The 27590-nt window shown below is 46.3% G+C and overlaps 1 protein-coding gene across 1 annotated transcript in view; it reads left to right on the top strand.

Annotated features, from left to right (window-relative positions):
* The window catches only part of JPH3 (junctophilin 3), an 86553-nt gene that overhangs the window by 14709 nt on the left and 44254 nt on the right, over positions 1-27590 (top strand). Inside the window, exon 2 of the mRNA XM_033157027.1 lies at positions 14190-14967. Coding sequence (XP_033012918.1) covers positions 14190-14967 — 778 coding nt within the window. The remainder of the gene's footprint in view (positions 1-14189; positions 14968-27590) is intronic.

The following is a 27590-nucleotide window of genomic DNA, read 5'->3' as shown; positions in this document are numbered from 1 at the left end:
CGTAAATGCAAGACCTTCTGGAAATTCCCAACTGAAGGAGATTTTTCTTCTTCTTAGCTCAGTCACCAAGTCGTTGTAAGGAACTCTTTTGTCCAGGAAAAATCTGGGGATGTCCTTATAAAAAATTACTTTATTCTGCTGTACCACCAGGTTGTTTCTGTAATGTAAGTCCAGAAAAAAGTCCCTATCGTGTCGATCGTGTAACACAATCAAACAGTCACTGACTGTTTTATTGCTTTTCTTTCCTCTGGAACCTCTTGGTCCGAATCTGAAGGCCTTCACTATGCGCGCTGAGACGTTTACCTCTTCTAACTCCCAGTATGTTGAAAATTGCTCCACAATATAGGCTTTTAGGTCTTCCCCTTCCAGTTCTGGAAGACCCCTTAGACGGATGTTTCCCTCTCTCTGATGGAGTTGCAGAAAAGCAAGAGACTCTTCAACAGTTCTCTGTCGTGTTCCAATATTCTCTATCTGCTCCAAATCTAAGTTGTCCAATTTTTCCTCCACCTTTTTTATTTTTTCTCTGACCACTTTAATTTCCTCAGAGTCCTTTTTCAAAATAGTCACCTCCTGCCCAATTTTATTAATTTCTTCTCTGTTCTTCCTTACGTTCTCCTCAATTTGCCCAATTGATTTTTCCAGGGTCTGCGTGGAATTTTTAATATCAGCTTTTATATCAACTTGGAGTTTTTCTATTGCAGAGTTCACTGTTGTATTTCCTAATGAAACTGAATCTTGTGTTTGCTTCAACCCTTCAGTCACACTTTTCAATCCTGCTGCAATTTCTGCCACACTAGCAACCAATTTCTCCATTTGTTCCTGAAGAGTTAGGGAGACAGAGCCTCTTTTTTGTGCAGAGCTAGAGCCAGCTGTTTTAGATCTAGTGTCCATCTCCTGTGGGCTCTGCAATTGTAATCTCAAGGTCACTCCAGTTGCTGTGGTAACAATCTCAGACATTCACAGCAGAAGACCAACAGTCCCAAAAGTAAACACCAGGTGGCCAGCAGCTCAGTTCTGAGAACAAAGAGCCTGCTGAGTCAGAAGCCCACACCAGTCCCAAAAATCCAGTTTTTAGGCAAAGAGTTCAAATTTTCCAAAGTAGTAAATTCCTTAAAGCCAAGAAGGGTTTATTTTAAATAGCCCAAGCCAGTAGCAGTTTCTCACTTGCAGTGTTACCACCAAATCCGTGAAGTAGCTTGTATCTGGTTACAAAGAAGTCAAAATGTCTCCACTGATAAACAGTCACTGAAACACCAACAAAGAAAAAATGGCAACAATGTATTGCAGCCCGCTACTGACCCGGAATCCTAATCCAGAGGGCGAGGGGCGTCTTCTTTTGCCATATCAACTGTTTTTAAGTCTTTAAACATCCTTTAAACAACTTTTAATCAACTTTTAAAAAGTTTGGCAGAGTTCGCAAAACTTTCCCGTTAGTCGCGGCTTTGATCTTTTAGCGCTACCAAGCTCGCGCAAACAGTTCAAAGGGAACAGGCTTCCTTTTAAAGTTTCCTCTGCAAGCAGTGTTCTCCAAACTTGTCAAACAGTCCAAAACTTTTACTTACAGAGTTTCTTTGGAAATTTCTATGTCGGAAGTGCCGGGTGCTCGAGTCTGGCGGGATCGCTGCTTTGATCCTCCGAAGGCAGTCGCTTCTTCAGTCCCGTGCCGGAGCTTCGCTCGCCTGATTTTCCCCCTTACGAGGGTCGATCAGGAGCAGAGACGGCACGTCTGGGACCCACGAAGCTGGCAGTCCACGGGACGCTCTTCCCGTGGCTTTAAGGGACCCGTGGCGCAGGCACGGTAATCCCTATAGCCTACCGGAGGACGGAGCCGTCGGACTCCCGTCCGCCATTGACCGGCACCAAACCGGAAGTGCATCAGGCAATTTTGTGGCACCAATCTTACCCTCAGAAGGAAAGCGTGATGGAGGCTTGGATCAGGACAGGGAAATGGGCAGATTCAGGTGCCATTGATGCCGGGTGCTTTTTAGGTGAGTGGCCAAGATCCTTTTCTAGCCATAAAGCCTTGGCAAGTAAACATTTCTCAGCCTAACCTACTATGCTGGGTTGTTGTTATGGAAGAATGACAGAGGCCTCCATTCTCTGGAAAGGGCTACAGACGTAATTTATGAATAAATGGCAGTCTAAGTTTCCACAGTGCAGATCTCCTTCTCTCTTGCCGTGAACTGTACCCAGGTTCCTGTGCAAGGCTGGTCCAAGCAGAAGTGGTGTTCACCTGGGGGGCATGGAACTCCTGGGGACAGATGCTCAGTGGCTCTTTTACAACCTGCCTGAATATTGTCATAGATACAGCTCCCTCTGCCTCTGCTGCTACTGAAGCACTATGGAGATGCCTGCGTGTTGCAGAGAGACATCTCCTGTGCTTTACTCCACCCCCATCCCACATTAGCCCCTTGTGCCCCTTGGAGAAGATCCTTCCTGCAACACCTGGTTTCCAGAGCATCAGAAGCCGCCCAAAGTGTCATTTAATCCATGGTAGCTTTAAAAAAAAAACAGATGTGGGGAATTTGTGGCCTTCCAGGTGTTGCTGAACTAAAATGCCCACCAGCCCCAGCAAACATGGCCAATGGACAGGGATGATGGGAGCTGTAGTTCTGCAACATCTAGAAAGCAAAAGGTTCATCACACATGCTTTAAAGTGCCCTCCAACAGAGGCTCCCTGTCCAAACCTTTTCTTTGGACAGAGAAAGGAGATGCCACAAGCTCTTTTAAGGCAGCCTATTGCTGAACCACTCTTTACAGTCGGAGAGTTTCCTCCTTATATTCCTCCCTGGCGTAGGGGTCAGCAACTGGAGGCTCCAGCTCTGATCTGGGTCCATCAGGAGGAGTTCTTCTTAGCTTTTCAGCCACCACCCTACAAGCCAAAGGAGGTGAGGCAACAGAACTTACTGGCTGGCTACTTTGGGGGGTAGGTGGATGATTGAGGTGCAGGTTTATTGCTCCTAAGCTTCTTATCAAAGCCCTCAGAAAAAAAGACTAGTTTCTGACAGGCCACCTAAATCAAACTTCTTATAATTTAATTCTATTTCTTCTTGCTCTTTGAGAACGTAAAAAGAGCCTGGCTGGTCAATCAGGCCAAAGGCCCATCTAGTCCAGCATTCTGTTTTCACAGTGGCCAATCAGATGCCCCAGTGGGAAGCCCAAAAGCTGGCCCTGAGTGCGACTTGTGATTCCCAGCAAATGGCATTCAGAGCTAAATCGTCTCCGACCGTGGCAGTCAAGCATAGCCATCAGTGTTAGTGGCCACTCGTAACCTTATCCCCCAGGAATGTGTTGAATCCTGTAAAAAACATGAAGTTGGTGGTCATCATTACATCTCATGGTAATTAATTCCAATTCCATATTTTAACTATTTGATGCATCAAGAAATACTTTTCTCCGTCTGTCTTGAATCTTCCAACACACAGCTTCGTTGGATGGCCCCAAGTTCCAGTTTTATGAGAGAAGGAGAAAAAACTTTTCTCTTTATACTTTCTCTCCATCCTGTGTAATTTTATACACCTCTGTCACAGACCCTCCAAGTATCCCTGGTTTCCAAGGATGTCCCTGATTTAGAGAAGCCGTCCCAGTTTCTGATTTGATTCCGGAATGTCCTGCTTTTCTTTAGGATGTCCCTGTTTTCATTGGAGAGATGTTGGAGGGTATGGAGTTATCCGACCCCCAAGCCGTCCGAAGGCAATCCTGTATAGGGAAGTTTTTTAATGTTTTATGTTTCTGTATATGTTGGAAGCTGCTCAGAGCAGCCGGGGCAACCCAGTAAGATGTGTGGGGTAAAAATAGTAAAATTATCATTATGGAATGGGACATACCTATTTTCATTGGAGAAATGTTGGAGGGTATGCTATCATGTCCCCTTGTACTCACATTTTCAAGTTTAAACTAAAAACCTCCAAGTGTTCTGTAATAGGGAGTATATTCACAGTGAGTTTTATATGCCCATGTTAGCTGTGAGCAACAATTTTGTTACAGATTGAGAATCCACACAAACTGTCAAGCAGGAGGGACAGAAATTTGCCTTGAGAATATAGAGGAGCATTGTCTCTTAGCGGTAAAATTTATTCCAGAGCAAACTGGGAGAGCAACATTGCATACACAGAGAGATTTTGTTTCAAATATCTATAAGCTATTTTCAACCAAAAGAAACTCTTGAAGCAGCTTTCAAAAACATTAAACAACTGGGCATTTAAACCAAATAAAGGAAAACATTTTTAAAAATGGAGGGAGGGTAATTCAAAGGTACCATTCCACTAAGGCCTTTGGCCAGCTGCCCTAGGAATTTCCGAAGGTAATTCGGAATGCAGAGAAGGCCCCTCCAACGGGGGAAGGCAATACTGTTTCCAAGATGCCCAAGAAAACTATATGAACAAGAGAGGGTTTTGCATCCAGAAAGGTAATGCATACTGAGGCAGGCAGAGAAAAAAACTCTCACTCCAAACTGAAAGTCCAATTTAAATTTTGTTTTGTGAACAAGATTGCCTACATTGTGCAGTCTGAATGTTGGTTTATATCCTAGAAGGGCCAGAAACTCACCAGTTAGCCATAGGGCAATTTACTGATTTCTCAGCCTCAGCTTCTTATCTAGAAAATTAGAGTAATAATGACATAGCCCACAGTGCTGTTTCGAGAAAGAATTAAGTACAGATAATGAAATACACAAATATACAATATATGGCAGGAGGTTGTAAAAACTTGTGATGTGATGATTAACTTCACAAGGACCTCTAATAAGTCTTAAAGCATTTCTTTTTCATTTATGAAATGTGTGTAAGGATATAGTAACATCAAAAGTAACATCAAAAGTCGTTAACAGTCATCAACAGGTTTTCCACACCTATCAGCTGATCACCCATTCCCACCACCCTTCTGAGTAATACCCCTCCCCACTCTCTCACTATATGTAAGGGTCTGGTGACTTCTGTTTCAGTGTATCTGAAGAAGTGTGCATGCACACAAAAGCTCATACCAAGAACAAACTTACAGGTAGTTGGTCTCTAAGGTGCTGCTGGAAGGATTTTTTTAAAAAAAATTATTTTGCTTTGACTATGGCAGACCAACACGGCTACCTACCTGTAATCAAAAGCAAGGGTGATTGTTTTTGCTTTGTGCTGGCTTGAAATTGCAGGAAGTTGTCCTTTGGGAAACTGGTGAAAACAAGCCTTTTCTCTCAGGAGAATACCGGGCAGAGGGCCCAAGAGTTCAACAAACAAACAAAATGAAAGAAGGAAATTACTTGGGAATGTATCACACATAGGAGATCTGCCAGACATTGCCTTCAAACTTTGGTTCTCACTAGGCTTTTCTCTAATCACAGATTAAATATTGCAACTGGAGGCGGGGATATTATATTTCCCCAAAATTCAAGCAGCAGAATTTTTGTTGGGGAAAATGCTTTTTTTCCTCCTCCGTCTCCTCTGCTAGCACCGTCCCCTCTATTAGCAATGTTTTGCAGAGTGAGTGCCAATCCTTATTTAGCCGAAACTGCACCATACACACACAGGAGAAAGGTTTCAGCTCAAGGGAACAAGTATTATAGAGCTACCAAAAAGAAGAAGGAAAAATAGAAACAAAAATGTAAGCAAACAGACAACCCCCAAAACAACTCACCAAGGCCTGGACATACTCAGTAGGCACAGAATGCTGGCTGACTGCTGAAGGGGAAAAGCTGAAAACTGGGGGAGGGAATGGAATGGAGTATCCTGGGGAAGGGTCTGACTGGCCAGAACCTTGAACAGGAGCATTCCATGTTGCATCGTTATGTTGCAGGCCCTGCTTACATCCATTGTAATGGTGATGATGATGGAATGTACCGGTAGTTCTCTGATTGTCAGGAAATGCTGCTGAATGTGGCCAAGTGACTCACAAACCCTGTACCTCTGCTGTTTTTTGTGACTGCTTTTAAAGATACACCTTTTAACGTTTTTAGAGGCAACGTACCCCCTCACTATCAGAGCTATTGAAATATGCACCTGTTCCTGCACATCCCCCCCTTTTTTGGCGGTGAAGGGGTGGGTGATGAAGGGGAATGGGAAAGAATAGCTGTGCCTGTTAAACGTGCACACTGAGGGGACCAGAGACACTTTTGGAACCGAATGGTGCCCTGCTGCCCCTTTAAGAGCTCCTGCTGTTTCCATCTTTAAGCACCTCTGCTTTTTAAACAGCCAGGTATCTCACTGCAATCTGCCCGTGTTGTTACTGTTCTAATGCATTACATGCCTGAGATTCTTCAACGCTGCCGCTTTGCATGGAATGAATCCTGCATTCCAAACCCACTGTTGGAGGCCAATGCAGCATATTTCCAGACTCAAAAATCGAAAATCCAGGTCGAGCTGTGGTGCAGTGCGCGCATTCCTTTCCTGCTCGGTAAGATTCAAGCCAAAGCACCTCCCATTTTCTTCGTAGCCTTGTCTGCCTCAGGCACACACCCCCATTCCCACCCCCGACCATGCCCCGCCAGCATCCTTGCATTTTCATGTTCTGAGTGAGTCAGTTCCTTCTCTTCCACTCCATCTTCTGCAAATGCATCCCAAGGTTTTTTGTTACTTGTCTCCGGCAGAAGCATTTCCCCTCGGCCAGCCTGCCTTTCTTTACAGACTTTCTTCCTTCTCTAATAGCCTTGTTACCTCTCCCCGCTACTCATTTCGGGCAGAGGTGGCCTTTGCGGCTCTGCTGCCTTCTGCTTGATCATTGGTATTTTCTAAAGAAGCCTGTGCTTAATCACACAGGCTGGAAGAAGGAATATTACTCCGTCTCTGGAGGGAAAGAGTCCAGAACAATGGGCCTCTTTAAAAAGAAAAACCTACCAACCAAATAAGCCACCCAAATAAGCGGCCAAAGCGATAGTCACCTGGAACAGAAGCTGAGGAGCTAAGCTGAAGCAGAGGCAAATTCGCTCTCCCGAATGTGCTTGTATCTATTCAAATATGTTTTATCCAAATTCATAGGAAATAAAAAGGACACTGCCATCCCGGTCAAACTTATTTGTCCATCTAGTTCAGTACAGTCTACTCTGACTGGCAGCCATTCTCCAAGGTCTCCAACAGAGACACCTTTCCTATTGCCTTCCTGTATGATCCTCTTAATTCAAGATACTGGCTATCAAATGAAATCTGAATGTCAGATTAACATGGTGTAAGGATACAAGCGAAGAAGCTTAAGTTCCAATTCATGCCAACTTGTTTAAATCAAACTGGAAAATTTGTTTACACATTTATCTTGTACATTTCAACTTCATTAGATCCAGTAACTGGATTCCTAACCCAAGCCCATGTTTGGCGTGCATTAATTAATTTTATTAACTCAAAATCAGGGTGATGTGTTTGCTTTAATTAAGGCAGCACACAGACAAGTTTAAATCCTCCTGTGAGTTATTTCCAGTGCCTGGGGGCTGTAACCAACTAAGTTTTACTCAGTGCAGACCACTGAAATTAATGGATCTATGTTTGCCACCATCATGAATTTCAAGAGGTCTGTTCTGGGCAGGACTAACATTGGATAACAACCCCAGGAAAGAACAGATGGCTTCTTTTCCCCCTACTCCACATTTTATACATCCTCAACCCCCTAACACATACCTTAATAAGATTTATGATAAGGTTTTGAGAAGATGCTACTCTGGGAGAAGCAGGTGGAGTTGGGAGCTATATATGTATATACTCCTGTGGCATTATATGCACATACCCTCCAACATTCCTCTGATGAAAATAGGGGCATTCCTATTTATTTATACCCCTCCTATCTGACCTATCTGCCACTCTGGGCAGCTTCAGCATACATAAAAACACAATAAAAAAGCTGCCTTCAGATGTCTTCTAAAGGTTGTATAGTTACTTATCTCCTGGCTTGGGGTGGGGTGGGGCGTGACTCCATACCCTCCAACATTTCTCCGAAGAAAATAGGGACGTCCTAAGGAAAAGTGGGACATTCCGGGATCAAATAAGGAACCGGGATGGCTTCTGTATATCTGGGACTCTCCCTGGAAAATAGGGACACTTGGAGGGTTTGTATGCTGTCTAGGCACCCTCACCTTTGTGAAGCAACGAGTGTCTTCACAGCTCCTTTGTTTTCCAGCAGCAGAAGCTTCCTTCATATTTCCTTCCTCTCATTTCTGCACTGCCATATCAGTGTGGACTGAAGCAGAGCTATTCCCCTTGCACTGCCCTATTCCAGAGCCAGAGAACATGCAGCCCACCTCCTATGTTTATTTGTATTTGGGTATAGGATAGAGGACCTCATGAGAAGAGAAGACTCCCTGGAAAAGACCCTGATGTTGGGAAAGATGGAGGGCACAAGGAGAAGGGGACGACAGAGGATGAGATGGTTGGACAGTGTTCTGGTAGCTACTAACATGAGTTTGGCCAAACTGCGAGAGGCAGTGAAGGATAGGCGTGCCTGGCGTGCTCTGGTCCATGGGGTCACGAAGAGTCAGACACGACTGAACGACTGAACAACAACAACAAATAGGATAGAGGGCAAGTGAGACTAGCCTCATGTTATGCAGCACCCCCCCCCAACACCTCCTGTTCTCTGCTCTATACTTCCATCCCAACAGAGTTCCTAGTCTCCTCCTCATTTCCCCTTTATTTACCATGGATTTTTAACGTGTAATCCTCTCCACCTCCTTCTATGTTTTTAAGAACAATTAGATGGGGCAGTATTTTATTTAAAGAAAGTAAACTTTTTAAAAAACCTTTTGCTGGTTGTCTTGGAGAAGAGCTGTCTGAGAAGAAATTAGTAGGTTTCTGCCATGCATAGCACACTAAAGTCAGAAAGGAATTACTTTCACTTACTTTTGAGAACAGTAGCTCTGTTGTACTAAATAAGTAAATCTTCCGTATACTTTTTTTGAGAACAACTTTTTTTTTAAAAGGCAGTGTGACTCACTTCTTATCAAGCCTGCATAGGTTTGGGAATTTTAATATGAGGTAGCCAGGATGAGAAGTGATGGAAGGTGATCTTTATTCCAGGTTAGTCAATCCTAAACACTCCTTTGTCTGGCTCCTTTCACCACTGGCATCTGCCTCCCACCCCACAGATAACCATCGAAGGAATGCAACCCTGGACAGCAACTAAATTGACCACCCCAGAACAAAGGATGCAGCCTTTGAAAGTGGTCTCTCCCCATCATTATTTCAGCGACAATAGAACAGAAATAGTTACTCATAAGAAGAACTCAGCATGGGTTTTTTTAAAAACAACAACAACACCCATCTCCCATCAGCATTCTGGTGTTGTCATTGTTGGAGTAATTTTCCCAAGAGCATCTCCATGCGTGTGAGTCTAAACTGGAGGTCACTAAAGCATGAATGCTGTTGGCAGTATCAGCTGTGTAGCCTCTGTCACAAAGGTGTTCAATACTTCAGTGCCCAAGTTATGTGGCTGCGCTCACTCAATCTCTTCCCAGTTCAGCAAAATGTCCCACAGCTTTCAAAAGCCACATGGGTAGCTTTCTCCGTGTCTGCAGTGCAGTCTGCATTCCAAAAAAAATGTCTGCATTCCACCCAACATCTCTCTCTCTTTCCTGTGTGCTTTTAACTGCTGCTTGATGGAGATTCAACAGGTGCACATTTTCCCTTTCATGGTGCACCTGTTGAATTTCTACATGTCTTGTAAAGCTCCCCCTCATTGGTTGCCTACTGAAAGACACATCAGTGTGAACTCCTTCTGCTTTTTCCAAGCAATGAGGTTCCCTTCTGAACTGTGACTCCCCAGGCTCATCGCCGTGGGTCTGTGGGAATATATTTTCCGAAGGCCCAGCAGTACAACCAACATGCTCATGAGCCTCATCTCTGAGTCTTCACCCTCCTCCTTTTGGTCCTTATCCTAATCCCTAATCTTTCCCTACTTCCCAGCGCTAATCCTATAAATCCTCCATTAATCCTATCTGTCTCGTTCTCTCTCCATCACCCTTCTCTGTCTTTATGTGTGTGCTGTGGGCGGGTGGGGGAGACAGTGACGATCCTATGGAGGCTGCATTTCCATATTCTCCCACAGTAATATTTAATAGGCCCTGGAGCAATATCTCCCCCCTCCCTCCCGCACACACACATACACAGAGAATTTATACCTGATCCTGGAGCTCACTCACCTCCACTACCCATCCATTCAAAGTGCCATGCTTGGGAAAGAGACCTGACAGCTTTTGCTGGTGTGCAGGGAATTTAAGAAGAGCTCCTATGGATCAGATTAAAGGTTCATCTGGTCTAGACTTTCTTCCAAGGAGTTCAAAGTGGCAGACATGCTTCTCCACCTCCTCATCTGTTCCTCACTGCAACCCTGTGAGGTAGGTGAGGCTGAGAGACCCAGTGACTACCCTAAGGTCACCGAGAGAGCTTCATGGCTAAGTGGGGGCTTGAACTCTGGTCTCCCGGGTCCTAGTTCAACACTCTCAACCATTATACCACAATGGAAGCTTGATGTTTTCAGGAAGCTCACGAGAAGGCAATGACAGCAACAGCCCTCCCTCGTTGTTGTTTTCACCCAGTATTGGCATTGTGGTACACTTACCCCTGGACATGGAGTTTCCATTTCAGCCTCAGAACTCATAGTCATTGATAGGCCTACTAATGTTCTCCATGTAGTTGCCCGATCTCCTTTATAAATTGTCCAATGCTGCAATCCTAACTCCACATTGAATTCAATGTGACTTTCTTCTGATTATACAGGGTTGGGATTGTCCTGCAAACCATTGTTAACTGCATAGCAAAAACTGTGCAGATTTGTAACATTTATCCTTAGTTCCACAGTGGCTAGGACTGATGAGCGTTGTAGCCCCGAACACCTGGAAGGCACCAGGTTGGGGGTGGCAGCGGATTTAAAGTATTCTTATCCTGCTGTTTGGCCAAAAGAGGCTCCCAGAGAAGCTTACATATGTCAGCAATATGACAGTCCCTGCCTTCAGGCTCAGATGTCTAAAATACACGATACAAAAGGAAAAGGGATTGGGAGGGAGGAAGGAAGGGAAAAGAAAAGCCAGGCACAATTCCTTTGTTACATGTAATGACTGGCAGGAATAGAAAGGTTTCAAGGAGAGGATCAAAAGTCAAAAGTTGCTGGTCTTTCAGCAGATGCGATGGGAAGGGTCTTCAGTCCAATTTCTCTCCCTCTCCTGCAGCCTGATGAGAACCACTGGTGTAGGTTTGTGCGTGCTAAGATTTCTGGGCTTTAAGGGAACAGAGAAGTTAATATGCAATGCATAGAAAAAGTGGACAGAGAAAGTTGTTTCTCCCTCTCTCATCATCCTAGAGGACATCCAAGGAAGCTGAATGTTGGAAGATGCAAAAAACCTGTGCAAGCTGCTCTGAGGTCCTTGTAGGGAGGGTAGTTATGTGTTTCATGCAGTGCATAGTTACTCCATGGAATTTGTGCCCATGGGAGGCAGTGATGGTCACCATCTTAAATGGCTTTGAAATAGCATTAGACAAATTCGTAGAGGGGAGGTCTTTTCAGTGGCGGAGGAAGGGGGTGCGGTTTGCCCCAGGTGTCATCATGGGGGAGGGTGTGTGTGACAAAATGAGTTAAAAATAAAATAAAAATGGGCTCACGAAGCTTATTAGGAGTGACGTGGTGGCTTAGGCACCTGCAGGTTCCACGCTGCCTGAAACAGCAGTGTGGGACTTGCCTCTGCCTACTTCCTGTCCCTCAGTAACCCTACAGCTGAGGGGGAAGGCAGTGGAGAGGCTCCAAGCGTTGGAGAGGCGCGCCTCGCCCCCATAGGCAGCTTGCCCTGTCCCCATGGGTGGGTCACCCCACCCCCATGGGTGTGGATCGCCCAGCCCCGGCTGCTGGACACGCCCCCGCACCAGGCACCCGAGCAGCTAGCTACGCCGCTGAGGCTATTGATGGTTGATAGCTATGATGGCTATGCTCTGCCTTCATGGATGGAGGCAATAATGCTTGTGAAAACCAGTTGCAAGAAACCAAGAGGGCTCCTGTGCTCATATCCTGCTTGCGGGTTTCCCATATGCGTCTGGTTGGCCACTGTGAGATTAGGATGCTGGACTAGATAGGCCATTTTAGAAAGAGAGAAAAGTGGCAACCCATAGAGGTTTGGGGTGTGAGAGTGTCCAGGCATAAGGGACAGAATGGGAGAAAGGGCAAACTTTTACAAATGTTCAAAAGAACATTTCCCACAACCCCAGAATCTTTTTTGTCGGGGATAATCATAACAGAAGTTACAAAAAAAACACAACAACAACAACCCAGATAAATTTGTTCCTGTATGTGGCAACTGCTGCATGTGTGCTATTAGCACAAAAATTGAAAATAGATAAGGTACCAATGAAAGAAGAATGGCATCTCACATTGTTAGAATATGCAGAGTTAGCAGGCATGATCACTAGAATAAGAAACCAAAATGACAAAAGATATAAGGAGGACTGGATATTATTTATTGATTATATGAAAAATTATTATAAGCAGACAATTAGCCTAGCAGGATAGTAATATTTTCAACAACATAAGTTAGAACTAGAATTGACGGGAGGAGCAGATAAAGATTGGGGAAATGAAGAAAACACGAGAGGAAGTTAATGATAGAAGGAACCATGGAAGGAGAGGAAGAGAAGTCAGAGAATGCCTGTTTTTTAAAAAAATGTACTAGAATATGTAATATGCAATTTTCCTTTTCCTGTTTCCTGTTACTTTCCGGGCGGGGGGCGTTGTTTAGTTTTTTTTTCCTTGTGTTGAAATGTATCAGAAATGCAAAAAAAAAAAAAAAAAAAAGAATGGGAGAAAGGGCAGAGTCATTTAAGACAAGGGATCATAGTAGGTCCATAGCAAATTCATTTGCCTCAGTCCTTCTGGGCGTGCTTTGGACTAATGGTTTTCCTGTGGCAGGAGCCTGCCAGCTTCCGCATGATGTTTCAACAGCCGGAACAGAAAGGGAACTAATTATTGGCTGGACATAGTATTAGGAACGTCTCATTCCATCACCAGAGCAGGTTGAACCTGAAGGGGTCTGACCCTGATTATGCCTCTGAATACCAGCTGCTGGGAACTGCAAGTAGGCAGAGTTCTGTTGTGTTCATGTCCAGCTTGCAGGCTTCCCACAGGCATCTGCTTGGCCACTGTGAGAATAGGATGCTGGGTTAGATGGGCTTGATCCAACAGGCTCTTCTTATATTGGATGAAAGACAACCCAAGAAACCTATGAAAACCACTCTGAGTTCCTTGTAGGGAGGGTGGTGTATAAATGTATTAAATCAGTGTTCTGCAATCTTGGGTCCCCAGATGTTGTTGGACTACAACTCCCATCAACCCCAGCCAGCCTTCCTAATGGTCAGGGATGATGGGAATTGTAGTCGAACAACATCTGGGAACCAAGATTGAAGAACAATGTAATAAATAACTTTTTAAAAAAGGTTCCTTTTAATGTTAGCAGATGCTATGTAATACATTCCACTGACCTCTTCTGGACTGATGCAGAACTGCTCTGCAGTGCTTCTGCCTTTCAGCCAGAGAGATTGTGCAGGGCACTCTCTCCACCCTCTGCTCCTGAAAAGGCCTTCATGAAGCATTGTGCTGGCAAATAATTTGGCCTTTGCCTGTTGAAAATAACACCATCCCACCAAAGAAAGAAATCTAAGTTTCTTTTCGCCAGTGGGAAATGCTTCGTTGCAATTGCAATTCTATCCTGTCACTTCTCAAAATGCGACAAGTACAGATGTTTGTAGAATTTCCCAAAGTTTTCACAGGGCCTGGATAGCTCATTTTGTTAGAGTGTGGTGCTGATAATACCAAAGTTGCAGGTTCAATCCCTGTTTGGGACAACTGCATATTTCTGCATTGCGGAGAATTGGATTAGATCCATGGTTCCCAACGTAGGGCACACGCCCCACAGGGGGGCAAAATAGTTTTTAAGGAGAATGAGTTATTAGGCTTCCTCCATGTGAATAGGAGTTCAGTTTTTGAATAATAAGAATTATATGTCACGGGGGAGTGGGCATCAGGATTTTAGAGATGCTTAGGTGGGTCATGGCCAAAAGAACGTTGGGAACCACTGGACTAGATGATCCTCAGGGTCCCTTCCAACTCTACAATGCTATGATTCTATGACTTGCAGTCCTGTGAGTGCAAGGAGTTTCCACTTGCGAGGGACTGTGTTGCTCAGAGGGTGCTGCTACCACCAGCCTGCTAACCCACCCCCTTTTCCTTTCCCGCCTCTTTGCTCACAGGGACATACCAAGGCCAGTGGCTTGGAGGGATGCGCCAGGGATACGGCGTCCGGCAGAGCGTACCGTACGGCATGGCTGCGGTTATCCGATCCCCACTAAGGACGTCCATCAATTCTCTGCGCAGCGAACACACCAATGGCACAGCGCTGCACCCAGATTCTTCGCCTGCCCTGGCCGGAAGCCCCGCCGTCTCCCGGGGCGGCTTCGTCCTGATGGCTCACAGCGACGCCGAGATCCTCAAGAGCAAGAAAAAGGGCATCTTCCGACGCTCCCTCCTGAGCGGGCTCAAGCTGCGCAAGTCCGAATCCAAGAGTTCCCTGGCCAGCCAGAGGAGCAAGCAGAGCTCTTTCCGCAGCGAGGCGGGCATGAGCACGGTCAGCTCCACGGCCAGCGACATCAACTCCACCATCAGCCTGGGCGAAGGGGAGACCGAGCTCTCCGTCATCGAAGACGACATCGACGCCACCACCACCGAGATCTACGTGGGTGAGTGGAAGAACGACAAGCGGTCGGGCTTCGGGGTCAGCCAGCGCTCCGACGGGCTCAAGTACGAAGGCGAGTGGGCCAACAACAAGCGCCACGGCTACGGCTGCATGACCTTCCCGGATGGCACCAAGGAGGAGGGGAAGTACAAGCAGAACATCCTGGTGAGCGGCAAGCGGAAGAACCTTATCCCGCTGAGGGCCAGCAAGATCCGCGAGAAGGTGGACCGAGCCATGGAGGCAGCCGAACGGGCAGCAACCATCGCCAAACAAAAAGCAGAGATTGCGGCTTCCAGGTAAGGCTACTGCTGGGTTGTCAGAATAGCGGGAGGAGGGCATCCTGCATATATCTATGGTTCCAGATTCTGAAGGGAAGATGAGGTGATTGTGTGGGGGACTTCCGCCACTGGGCTGTGGTGGGACATAATTCAGCGCATCTCTTTGTTACGGATGGTACCACAAGGTGGAATAACAAGGCCAGAATAACAAGTGTGGTCTGTAAGATAGAGGGTGGTACTGCTGTGAACTTGGGCCCAGAACTGAGCAGTCCTGGGTGAAGGCCCGACTCATTCTTCCTTTTTGCACTGAGCTCCTAATCCAAACATATTGCTATTTTGATGCTGCTTCAGCACTGTATTCTGAATGACATGTTGAGGGCTTGGTTCGTCTGTCTGTTTGATGCCCAGAGCACACAAGGGTTGTTTTTTGGCCGTGAGTCAGGAGAAGAGAAGCAAAGATTCCAACTGGAGGGAGAACAAAACAGGAAAGGGGCAGTGTGTGAATCTGATAAATGTTCTCAACAGATCAAGATGAGGTTGATGGGAGCAAGGAAAATGGGGCTGGGGAGGAAGTGGGGAGTAGAAACTCAACTTGTGGATCTGCCTCTGTCTGCCTGAAATCCAAGGCAAGATATTTAAGGCTGAGAGAGACACGTGGGGTCCAGAATGTGTATACAGTAGTTCCCATGCACTTTCATCTGACCCTAAAACAGGAGGGGGAAGAAGCTGACCCTCCAGATGTTGTAGGACTCTACCTAATTTCAGAAGGAGGCTGCTTGATAGGTGATAGTCCTCTGATGATGGTCTTGGGCTGTAGGCCAACATTTTAGGCCTGCTGTGTACTTCTTAAAGACACCAGGATCGTTTCCAGTTTCCCTGTCCATACCACAACAAGTCCATGCGACACAATACATTCTTCTGTCCCACACAATGCTCTCTGTTTACTGTAAAGTACAGAAGAAAGCATCGATAACAGTAGGTGCAGGTAATGAAGGTAAGCCTAACTATGGCACTTGGCCACAATGTCTGTGTTCCACCACCACTGTTGGGGGTATTATGCCAGTTTCTGGGAATAATACCAGTTTCTGGGAATCCCAAGTGGGGAGAGTGCTGCTGTTTCACTCAGATCCTGCTTGGGGGCTTCCTGTTGGAGCATCTCGTTGGTCACTGTGAGAACAGGATGCTGGCTTAGATGGACCTCCTTTGGCCTGATCCATCTGCAGGGCTCTTCTTGTGTTCTTTTAGTGTACTGTGTGTTGGTTCAAATCCTAACTTGGCCATAAGGTTCAGGGGGAGGCTTTGGACAGGCCCCCATCTCACAGCATGGCTTACTTCAGTAGGTTCATTATGAAGATAAATGAAGTTGGTGTTACATTTCCTGTGCTGTGCAAGGTTCTCATGATACATACTAATTGAAGTGAGTACAATCCATAGCAAATACCAGTCATCACCTTCCCTTCTTAAAAAAAAATCATAACTAGTATATTTGCACAGGTATGGGGCTTCCTTCCTAGAACAATGACATTTTGTGTTTCAGGATGCCTGGGATTCAAATTTCCTTGAGTCAGAGATTTGAGAGAAGGTAGAATGTCCAAAGCTGGAAAAATCACTCCCAGGTGCCCTTTTGCCCAGGTGCCTAAAATGAGACACCTGTGCCTAAGTAGTTTGCCATTTTTGCTTCATGCCCTTGCCAATGTGATCTTGGAATCTGGGGCTCTAACATGTTTTTTTCCACCCCAAGGAGCAGACTAGCACTTTCCTAGAATGGAGAGCAGCATCACGTATCTTGGAAGAAGGCTGAGAATGTCTCTCTCTCTCTTGGGGGGGGGCATGCAATGGAAATCATAGCCAACCCTCTCCACTTCTTTCTCAGACAGGCCCTTGAGGACGGCCCCAGTTTTTGGCCTCTCTTCAGCCCACAGCTTCTCTCCGCCAGAGAGCAGGGGACTGCGCATACCCAGAAAAAAGAAAGTAAAATCCAGCCAGCACACCCAGGGACAGCACAGACAGTTTCTGCCCAGATGAAGGAGGCTTTCTGAGTAAAAATAATTATTGCTGAGCAACGCTTAGTACCTGCGGGACAGACCCAGTTTTACTCCTATTGTTTAATTACACAGATCTTCTAGTTTTAATTACATTTCCAACACGCACACGCACACAAAAGTCTGTGCTGTGGAACACTGATAATCTTTTCTTTCTTTCTTTCTTTCTTTCTTTCTTTCTTTCTTTCTTTCTTTCTTTCTTCTAAGGATTTCACATCTTGCTGCCCACCATCATATGCTGGGGCCATAAGTCTCTGTCTTTTTCAAACATGAAGCCCACCTTTAACCCTATCATATGATGTGGAACCCAGTTTTGGCGTTGTTGTTTTTTAAACATGCATGTCCTTCTTTTCACATTTATCAATGGCTGCTAGCCGTGATAGCTATGCTTGATCCAGCAGGCTCTCCTTATGTTCCTAATCCAGTGATGGCCAAACTTGGCCCTCCAGCTGTTTTGGGACTACAACTCCTATCATCCCTAGCTAGCAGGACCAGTGGTCAAGGATGATGGGAATTGTAGTCCCCAAACAGCTGGAGGGCAAGTTTGGTCATCACTGTCTTAATCCTTCTCCCTATTACCTTTTCAGCCCATATTATCTACACTGCAGCCAGGCACTTTAACAGCTGTTACTTCTCCAAACAAAACCACGGAGGTTGGTTTATGTGTGGTGGAGAAAGAGGGGTAGAGATTTCTAACAGCAAATTCATAGCAACCACACCAAAGTACTTTCCTGGTGTCTTTTGAGGAAACCAAGGCTTGCTGAGTCTGTATAGAGCCGGTATAAATATGACAAGTAGGCTTATTGTGTTTCTCCCAGCCTTTCCACTTCTCCTTAAAAATATCAGTTGTTGTGGTGCCCTGGTATGGCCCACCTTTGAGGAGTCTGTGGCCCACTTGTGGCCATAACTCACTACTCGAAGACCAGCATGCTGTAACAGCTGGAACAAGTATTCCAATGATCTCCCTTCTCAATGCATTTTAACGACAGGATTATTTCCATCCACACGGAATGGGCTTCGGGATGGTGGTGGGTGAGTGGAGGAGAGTCCTCAGCGTGACCCACTTTCCACAATCTCTCTCATCTTGTTTTTACATGTGTGAGTGTGTGACTCATCTGGCTGCCTCAATGCCTCTTTGTATGATTGAGATTCAGGAGTGATAATCTCATGGTTTAAACTCAGTTGTGTCATCCGTCCTCTGTCTCGGTGTTGTTATACTGGGGCTGTTATTCTGAGAACAACCTCTGGCTGGCTGGGGTCCAAGGCTCCTACAATGTCCTCTTTTGATTGCTGTCCCTTTTGCTGGGTCACAGGTTGCTTTGAGGATAGCTAGAGTAAGGTTACCAGATTTTTTTCAATGAATCCGGGGACACTTTTTAAAAAGAGAGAGAGAGAGAGAGAGAGAAAGTTATTTAAAAAGAAGAAGAAGAAATATCTTCTCTTCTGCAGTCTCCTCTGTTGCACGGCTTCAGGGCCGTCTTAAGCATATCCGGCGCCGTGGTGCAGAAGGGGCGGGGGGTGGTGTTCTTGGTTCCCCTCCCCCTCCCCTGTGGTGCAGAAGGGGCAGGAGGCAACATTCTCGGCACCCCTCCCCCTCCTCCCCGCCCCCTGTGCTGGGCAGCTCAAGGCTCGTTTGCCACGCGGGCTTCCTCAGTAATCCTGCTAGTGCCGCAGGGCAGGCAGGAGGGAGAAAGGCGCTGCATAGCTTTGTGTGCCACCACCTCTGCCTCCACTCCCAGGCAGGAAGCAAGAGAGCACGGCTGGCTGTAGGAAGAGCCGCCACTCAGCATGCCCTCGCAGCTGTTCCCAGTCGGTCCTGGACTCCTGTTGCTGGACACCCCTAATGGGCGGGCGCCATGGTGCAGCATGCCACTAACGCTAATGAGTAAGACGGCCATGCGCGGCTTTCCTCTGGGCCCCGGCCACATGTCCTTGCCCTCCCAGTGCTCTCCTACCTCTCCTCCACAGCGGTGGCGGTGGAGGCGGCACAGCAAGTTCGGCGCTTCTTTCTTTTTTCTCCTTCTTCTTTCTCTCTCCTCCTACTCCTTCCCCTCTCCCCTTGCTTTTGTGTTGGCTGCAGGGTTTTCCTGGCCCCGGAGCGCTGCTGGGCAGTCGGCCAGGTGGCCGGGCACTCTTGCTCCTGGCTCAATTTGGGTCGCGGGTGTGTGTGTGTCAGTGGCTCCCCTAGTTGACGCACCGGGCTTCCCCAGTTCCCCTTCAGTAGTGGCAGCAGCAGTGGCAGTCTCAGCAGCCCAGAGCTAGCCTGGTAGCTTCAGGAGCTGCTCGCTGCTGTGGCACCCACCGTGTTGCCTCACCAGAAGTCCCCATATGATGTGTCTTGTGCCATTGAACCAATCACACAACATTCATTCCCTACTAATAAATCTACAACACTTAAAATATAATTCTGGGGACATTAAATGAAATCCGGCAACATTCTGGGGATGGATTTTGTCAGGGGACAGATTTGTAAATCTGGGGACTGTCCCTGGGAAACGGTAACCATAAACTAGAGCCCTTTTAGCAAGGCTGAGGCCCTGCTCCTCCATAGCCAGCTAGAATCAGTTCTATCAGAGTGGCTCCACATGACCTATAATATAGCCTTTCATCCTCCTTATAAACTGCAGTGCTAACCAAGGGTACTAAAGGAGCCTGCAGATGTAATCTCAGAGCCACTGTCTATAATTGTTGAGAATTCTTGAAGAAGAGGTGAGGTCCCTGCAGAATGGAGGTGGGGAAATAGTCAGTCAAAAGGGTGGGGGAGAAGACCCAGGCAACTACCGACCGGTCAGCTTGACATTGATACCAGGAAAGGCTGTGATTATTAAGACTGAACATGAGTATCTCAAAAACAAGGCATGCCTGACAAATCTCATTTCTTTTCTTTTTTTTGATAGAGTTATAAGCTTGGTGGGTCAGGAGAATGCTGTGGATGTAGTGTATCTTGATTTCAGTAAGGCTTTTGACAAAGTTCCCCATAATATTCCTGTGGAGAAGCTGGTAAAATGTGGACTGGATGAAGTAACTGTTAGGTGGATTTGTAGCTGGTCAACTGACCAATGCCAAAGAGTGCTTATTATTGGTTCCTCAGCATCCTGCAAAAAAGTGACAAGTGGGGTGCTGCAGGGTTCTGTCCTGGGCACGTTATTGTTCAATGTCTTTATAAACAACCTGGACAAAGGAATTGAGGGGATGCTCATCAAATTTGCAGATGATGCCAAACTGGAAGGGGTAACTAATGTCGACTAATATTGAACAGATGCCCTCAGAAGGTTGTAGACTCTCCTTCCTTGGGGGTTTTAAAGCAGAGTTTGGATGGCCATCTGTCATGGATGCTTTAGTTGAGATTCCTGCATTGCAGGGGGTTGGTCTAGATGACCCTTGGGACACCTTTCAACTCTATAGTTCGATGAGTCTATGAATCCCCAATGGTACAGTAAAAGAGGAAATGCAGGCTACTTTTGAAGTAACAGGGACCATTTTTGTTCCTGCACTTTCACTCCCTTGCAACTAGATCATAGGAATGCAGGAAGGTGGCTTATCCCATTGATTCATCTAGCTCTGTATTGGCTACACTGACCAGCAGCAGCTCTCCAGGTGCATTGCAGTAGTCCAGCCTTGAGATTAGCAATGCATGAATCACAGTAGCGAGTGTGTCCTGGAATGGCCGTTGCTGGTCTACCAGTGCAAACTGGTCAAAGGTGCTCCTGGATTAGCTATCCTTCTGCTTCTTACAATGCAACCCGAAGCCCATTTTTCTCCAAGTGAAAATTGTTCCTCTCCTTCCCTTCCATTCTTAAGAGTAACACTTGGACATGTGCGAGGAATGTCAACAGTTGGTGTGCAGGGGAGAGCAAGCTAATGATATTTTCAGGACACTGTAACCCCAAAAAGAAACCGAGCAATTCTTTCCACAGACAACTTGTTGGATTTATGCAAAAGTTCCTGGCGGATGAATGTGGCTATCCTAGCAGGCCTCGTAAATCTCACAAAACTCTCACTCAGATTGAGGAGAGGGAAACAATTCCTTGACTCCTCAGAAGTGCCCTTCTGCATCATGTGGTGCCTTGCAGGGAAGCTGGCTTCTGTTTGCAACACATTCTTCTCTGGATTTTTTTTCCCTGAATGAGACTGGAATGAATGAGGATGGGAAAGGAGGAGGGGTTGGGTGAGCATTCCAGCTTTACTGGATTAGATTAATTGTATGTTTCAATCATGTAGAAGATGGAGGCTTTAAAGCCCTTTATCAGCGAACTGCTGGCTCCCTTATCTGCAGGCATGAATGAACCCTGTGGGTTATGCTAGCTTTTGTGTTCAATGGATTAAGTATATTTGCAAAAAATGTTGTCAAAACTGGAGAGAAAACAGATTGTTGAACATGGCTGAGGCTAGATCTCTCTCCTTGTGGCTTTGGTTGTAGATTTTCCATGGTGATGGGATTGTGGGTGGGTCCAGTTGGGAGAAGGAAAAAAAAAACCCATCTTCCACCAAGAAGATGGCACAATTTCCATAGACTTTATTAACACAAAATGCTGTCATGGAGTTTGCATTTCATGGGGCTGCAAAACAGACAGATAAGTGAATGCAGAGCAGATAATGTGGTTGATTTAAGGATTGACAAAGTTTTAATCTGGGGGGGAGATAATTTCTTCCAGGTATGCAGGAATATATACTTAATGTCCCCTGCTTCCCTCTGCCTTGGCAGAAGTTGTGGTGAGGACACACTTTTCAGTTTCCATGTACCCTTGTGTCCCTGGAGGTATAACACAGAGGGTGGGCCACTTGCCTGATGAGGGCTGAGATAAAATGAGCCAACCTTGATCCTTCCAGAAGCAGGAGCTTAGAGTAAAGGTGACATGGGGAAGGCTTTCCCTAGGCCCAATGGGAAAAAGCTACCCCCCACTCAAAACAAAACCCCTAAGACCCTCTGAGCTCTCTTTATGCATCACTGTCGGTCATTCCCCAATGCCACATCCCATAATGTGAACCTTTCCCGTGACTCAGCTCAGAGGGCAGCCGACACAGCCCTGAGCCCCACGCTGTCAGTGCCTCTGTTAGTGGCATCCCCCACTCCTGTGCCCAGAAGAACCCCGAGCCCTGTGAAAATGGGTTAGCCGTCAAGGCACCACCAGCTTCCTGAATGTGCTGTGGTCTTGGAAACAACGCCGGAACACCAACATTGACCTTCCCAAGAGGCAAATTAGACAGCTAAAAGAAAGACCAGGTCATTTGAGATTCCTCCCTATGGGAGCTCTTATGGCAGAGCGAGTCATTAATGTGCTGTGTGTGGACTGGGTCATTTGCGCAGGCAGCAAGAAGCAGTGGAAGGGGGCAGTTGTGCTGCTGAGGCCAGGTAGGCAGATTATGGGCAAGCAAGGTCTGAGGCCAGAGATTTCTTGGACGGGAGACAGCGGGAGCTGGAGAGCCACTTTTTAGTCTGTGGGGCCCCAGAGAGTAAAAAGTTGGCTGGCTGGGCGGGGACATGCAGGGTGGGTGAGGAGGAACGCTGGGTGTCTGACAGGGTTGACCCAGTTTTTGTCAGAAAAGGCCATGAACAATAAACGGGGCCTAAGCATAAATACGCGGGATGTGGGTGGCGTTGTGGTCTAAACCACAGAGCCTAGGGCTTGCCGATCAGAAGGGTGGTGGTTCAAATCCCCACGACAGGGTGAGCTCCTGTTGTTCGGTCCCAGCTCCTGCCAACCCAGCAGTTCAAAAGCACATCAAAGTGCAAGTAGATAAATAGATACTGCTTCAGCTGGAAGGTAAACGTCATTTCTATGCGCTGCTCTGGTTCGCCAGAAGCGGCTTAGTCATGCTGGCCACATGACTCGGAAGCTGTCTGTGGACAGACGTCGGCTCCCTCGGTCAATAAAGCGAGATGAGCGCCGCAACCCCAGAGTCGTCTGCGGCTGGACCTAATGGTCAGGGGTCCTTTTACCCTTTACCCTTTAAGCATAAATACAGTAGCCAGCATTAGTGGCAGCTGGTGGAGCATAGTACTCTTACTTTCAGGGTTGTGGGTTGAAGCCCCATGGGTTGAAGTTTCCTGCATTGCAGGGGGTTGGACTAGGTGCCCCTTGTGCCCCTTCCAACTTTACAGTTCTATGAATCTGTCATGTTCAAGAAGGGAGGGCTGAGTACCAGTTTTCAAAGTGAACCAAACTGAATGTCTTCCCAAATTTTGCCACAGTCACACTTGCCACTGCTAACAAGTGCAAAATGAGCTCTTTATTTTCTCTGTATAAGCTAAATACAGAGAAGGCTGATCGCCGAAGAATTGATGCTTTTGAATTATGGTGCTGGAGGAGACTCTTGAGAGTCCCATGGACTGCAAGAAGATCAAACCTATCCATTCTCAAGGAAATCGGCCCTGAGTGCTCACTAGAAGGACAGATCCTGAAGTTGAGGCTCCAGTACTTTGGCCACCTCACGAGAAGAGAAGACTCCCTGGAAAAGACCCTGATGTTGGGAAAGATGGAGGGCACAAGGAGAAGGGGACGACAAAGGATGAGATGGTTGGACAGTATTCTCGAAGCTACTAACATGAGTTTGGCCAAACTGCGGGAGGCAGTGAATGATAGGCGTGCCTGGCGTGCTCTGGTCCATGGGGTCACGAAGAGTCGGACACGACTGAACGACTGAACAACAACAAAAGCTAAATAAGCAGAAGGGGTAACACTCTGTTTTGTTGTAAAGAGATCTTTACTCCCAGGTGTCTGATAATCAAAAATTCTTGTTCGGATAAAACTGAGGAAAGAGCATAGGAAGCAGAAGTGTTACCTTTCTTTTTTGCGTATCTTGCAAGCCTTCGTACACATATGTATATTTCAGTTTGACAGATTAATTGTTTGTACAAGAATATATTGCAATAATGTTCTCTTCCTGCTTGTGGTGATGCTGTGTATTATTTATGTGTTCCCCATTTTTCTCCTCTTTGTAAGTTATTTCTTTTCTTTTCTGTATAATTTTAAAACTAAAATTTTAAAAATGGGAGGGGGGGGAACGAGTCTATCACGCTGTCCAACAAAAGTGCTGGCCAACATTTTCGCCCAGGACTTTTTGCCACTGCTCCTGAATAGGTGTAGTGAAAGAAGAGGGGGAGAGGAAAGGAAGGAGAAAAACAGAAAAAGGAGGAGAGGAGGAGAGAAATAAAGAAAGCAGCTCTACTGAGAATGGGAGCTTGTGTTCCCTTTTCCTGGGGGCGGGGGGACTGCCATGGTGTGGCCAGGCTCCTTCTCTATCTTAAAAGCTCCTTGCTAGTCCTTTGTGCCTTTTGCGTTGAGGAAGACGAGAGTGGGGTGGGGGAGGGAGGAGTGGGGAGATGCTTCAGGGACGTGCGCTGCTGTTGCGCATGAGCAGTGGCCATGTAAATAACATGTTTTCCTAGGGGCTTTCCGCCTGATTGCTCAGAGCATGGCCCAGCCGCTTTTTAGCCTGCCACAGAGCTTTCAGCATCCCCCTATAATGGGTGTTTGCCCAGTGGCTATGTTGTCCCCTTTTGGAGATGGAGAATGGGAGCGGGAGGAGCAGGAGCAGGAGGACGAGGCAGCCTTGTGAACTGGTCTCCCGTTGCTCGCAAAAAGAACTCAGTTTAGCACCGAGAGGCCATTCAACAGGATCTGTTTTTAATGCTTTGCTAACTGTTTTGAGGCTCCTTTTGAAAAATCATGCTTGATGCATGCTCTGACAACCAAACTAAAAGTGGGGAGGGGTGGAGAGTTTTTTATTTTATATAAAAAACTGTGCAACTAATGGAATTCTGCTGAAAAGGAAGTAAATGTTTTAGGATGCGTGCACACACAGTTGTTTCATACACAGTTGCAGTGGCAAAGGATCTGTTTGCTGGTGGGAAGCTTGCATTTTTATAGGGGCACCAGAACCTGCCTTATACTGAATCTGACGATTAGTCTGTCTAGTTCAGTTTTGTCTTCTCCAGCAGTAGCCAACACAGTGTCCTCTAGATGTTGTTGGACTACAACTCCTGCCATCCCTGACTATTAGCCATGCTGGCTGAGGCTGATGGGAGTTGTAGTCCCCAGCACCACCACATTGCCTCCCCTTGATCCATACTGACTGGCAAGAACTCTTCTGCCAGCAGGTGCCGTGATTAAATTCAGAGACTTTCCATGTGCAAGGCAGCTGTTTTACGACTGATCTATGGCCCTTCGCTTCAAGGTATAAATAAACCAGTATGTTGACTGCCCCTAGAAGACTCAGAAGTATTTGTTTTAACACTGAGAAGATGCAATGGCATAATTAATTTGAGTAAGTTTTCATTGACAGGGCAAAGCCTTTGGACAGGTGAAGATGTAAAAATGGGGGAGGGGAAACAGCTGAGCCCAGGACTGACCTGCTGGGAGCCTGAAGGGCCCTGCCCTGCTTCTCTCCACCTGGCTTGGGGCGGGGCCTGACAGGCTCCATAAAGGACTGCTGCTGCTGTTGCTGGGCAGAGAGGGCTCCGTTTTTATTTTTGTTTTTAAATTGCTTTCATTTTTTATCTATGTCATTTAAAACTGTGATTGATATTAATGCTGTATTCTTAGCTTTAGATTTTATGATGTATGCGGAAATTGTTTTCCATTTGGTTGTGTACTTTTTGATGTGTTTTATTTATTGTTTATGACTTTTGTTATGTTGGTAATTATGTAAATCTTGTCATGTTGTAAGCTGCCTTGAGCATTGCTTTAACTATGGAAAGGCGCCATACAAATAAGATGATGATGATGATGATGATGATGATGTGCAGAGTGCATTCCTCTCCCTAGCGCATAATCATAGCTAGCTGCCTCACTGCTGGTATTGTCAGGAGGGACTGCCTGAGTCCCAAGTCAATTTGAGGCCCAGCCTTTCTAACTTTAGAGGTGCCAGTGCTGATGGGGAGAGACAGAAGGAGAGAGAGGCCAGTTCTCAGCCTGCAGTGCTGGACAATGAAAATGCTTGGTTTCCACTCCCCTCTTTGGCCTGGATCCATTTGGGGTCGTGGATAAGGAAGGAGCACCAGACAACGTTAAGGTGAACCAGGTCAGGGATAAACTGGATTCCAGAGAGTCCACCCAAGCATGAAAGTTCATCTTTAAGGAAAAGCGGCAGTGAGCCATGTCCCGCCCTGACCTATTTAAAACAGCATAGTGAGAGTGCCTATTAGCGCAGGCAGCTAAATGGGATGGACGCAGCTGGTGGCTGTGAGCAGAAAGGGCGCCCATTCATAATTCATGGGCCTCCTTGGTTTGTGAATGAGAAGTGGGAGGGGGCAATGCCAAGGGATGGGCGCTGCCGCTGCTCGGGGATATGACCTATATCGAGAACTAAGGGGCTGTGGGCTCCATGGGTTCTTTTGAGCCACAGCTTAGGGAGAGCACTGCAGCCGCCCTCACGTCTTGCTTTTGGACTTCCCATTGGGGCATCTGCTTAAAACTAGGATGCCGGACTATGATAGGCATTTGGCCTGATCGAATTGCAGGATCCTTCCAACACTTACTCTTTCCAGAGGCATTGAATGCCCGTTGCTGGGAATCACAAGTGAGGAGAGACTCAGATCCCGCTAGTAGGCTTCCCACAGGCATCTAGTTGACCACTGTGATCACAGAATGCCGGGCTAGATGTGCCTTTGGTCTGAAACATCAGAACTCTTGCGATGTTCTTTAGGCCAGGATGATGCAAAACATTGGCAATAGTGCTGCTGAGCACGTGCAGAGCAGTTTCCGTCAGCATGGAGTAACCCAGGTTTCCAAGCTTAAAGGTGTGGTTCCCAGGATGCCGTTGAGCTGAGCTCTGGTGCTGTGCGGCTGGTCCAGGCATTTCCACTTTATTTCTTTTAGTAATTTATACCCTGCTTTTCTTTAGAAACTCAAAGCTGCTTACACCATGAAGGAATAAAAACCACAGTTTTAAAAAGCAAAACAAATGCAAACATTCATTAAAAAACAAATGCCAATAATATCACAGAGAGCAGCAGCACTCAATAAGCAAGATATAAAAACTATTGTTTCTTAGCTGAGAGCTTTCTGAAGCAGCGTTTTCTTAGCCACAGCCTCAAAAGGAAGAGTATCAGGGCCTGGCACAGTTTCTTAGGAAGGGCTCTCCAAAAAATGGATTACCTGCTCCTTGTAGCTCCCCAGTCAGGCAAATTCTGGTTACATGGCTGCGGTCCAGAGGCGGAAACTAGCGCTGAATGGCAGCTGCCATCTTGATAAGTGGGGCAGGGAGCCCAATGGGACTGTGTGATTGGCATTGACCAAAAACAAGGCCTTTGCGGTGGTGATTCCCTGTCTGTGGAATGTTCTCCTGGGTGAGGTGCACTGATCTTCATTATGGAAAGTTAAAAACAATCCTGATTACTCAGGCATTTGATGGCTGGGAGATATTAGCTATGGCAACCCTGGAATTAATAACTGTGAGAGTATCTGTTTGGTTTTTAAATGCTTTTAGATGTTCTAAAAGTTTTTAGATTGTTTAAGGTTGTTTTAAATATACGTTTAGTTTACTTTGAATTGTATTGCTTTCCTGAGCAAACAGGGTGGAAGGATGATTTACAAATGTAAGCAATTAATAATAATAATAATAATAATAATAATAATAATAATTCTGCATTGGTAC

Source organism: Lacerta agilis, chromosome 8 (assembly GCF_009819535.1).
Source record: "Lacerta agilis isolate rLacAgi1 chromosome 8, rLacAgi1.pri, whole genome shotgun sequence".
NCBI classification, from domain to species: Eukaryota; Metazoa; Chordata; class Lepidosauria; order Squamata; family Lacertidae; genus Lacerta; species Lacerta agilis.
This window is presented reverse-complemented; position numbering and strand designations above follow the sequence as displayed.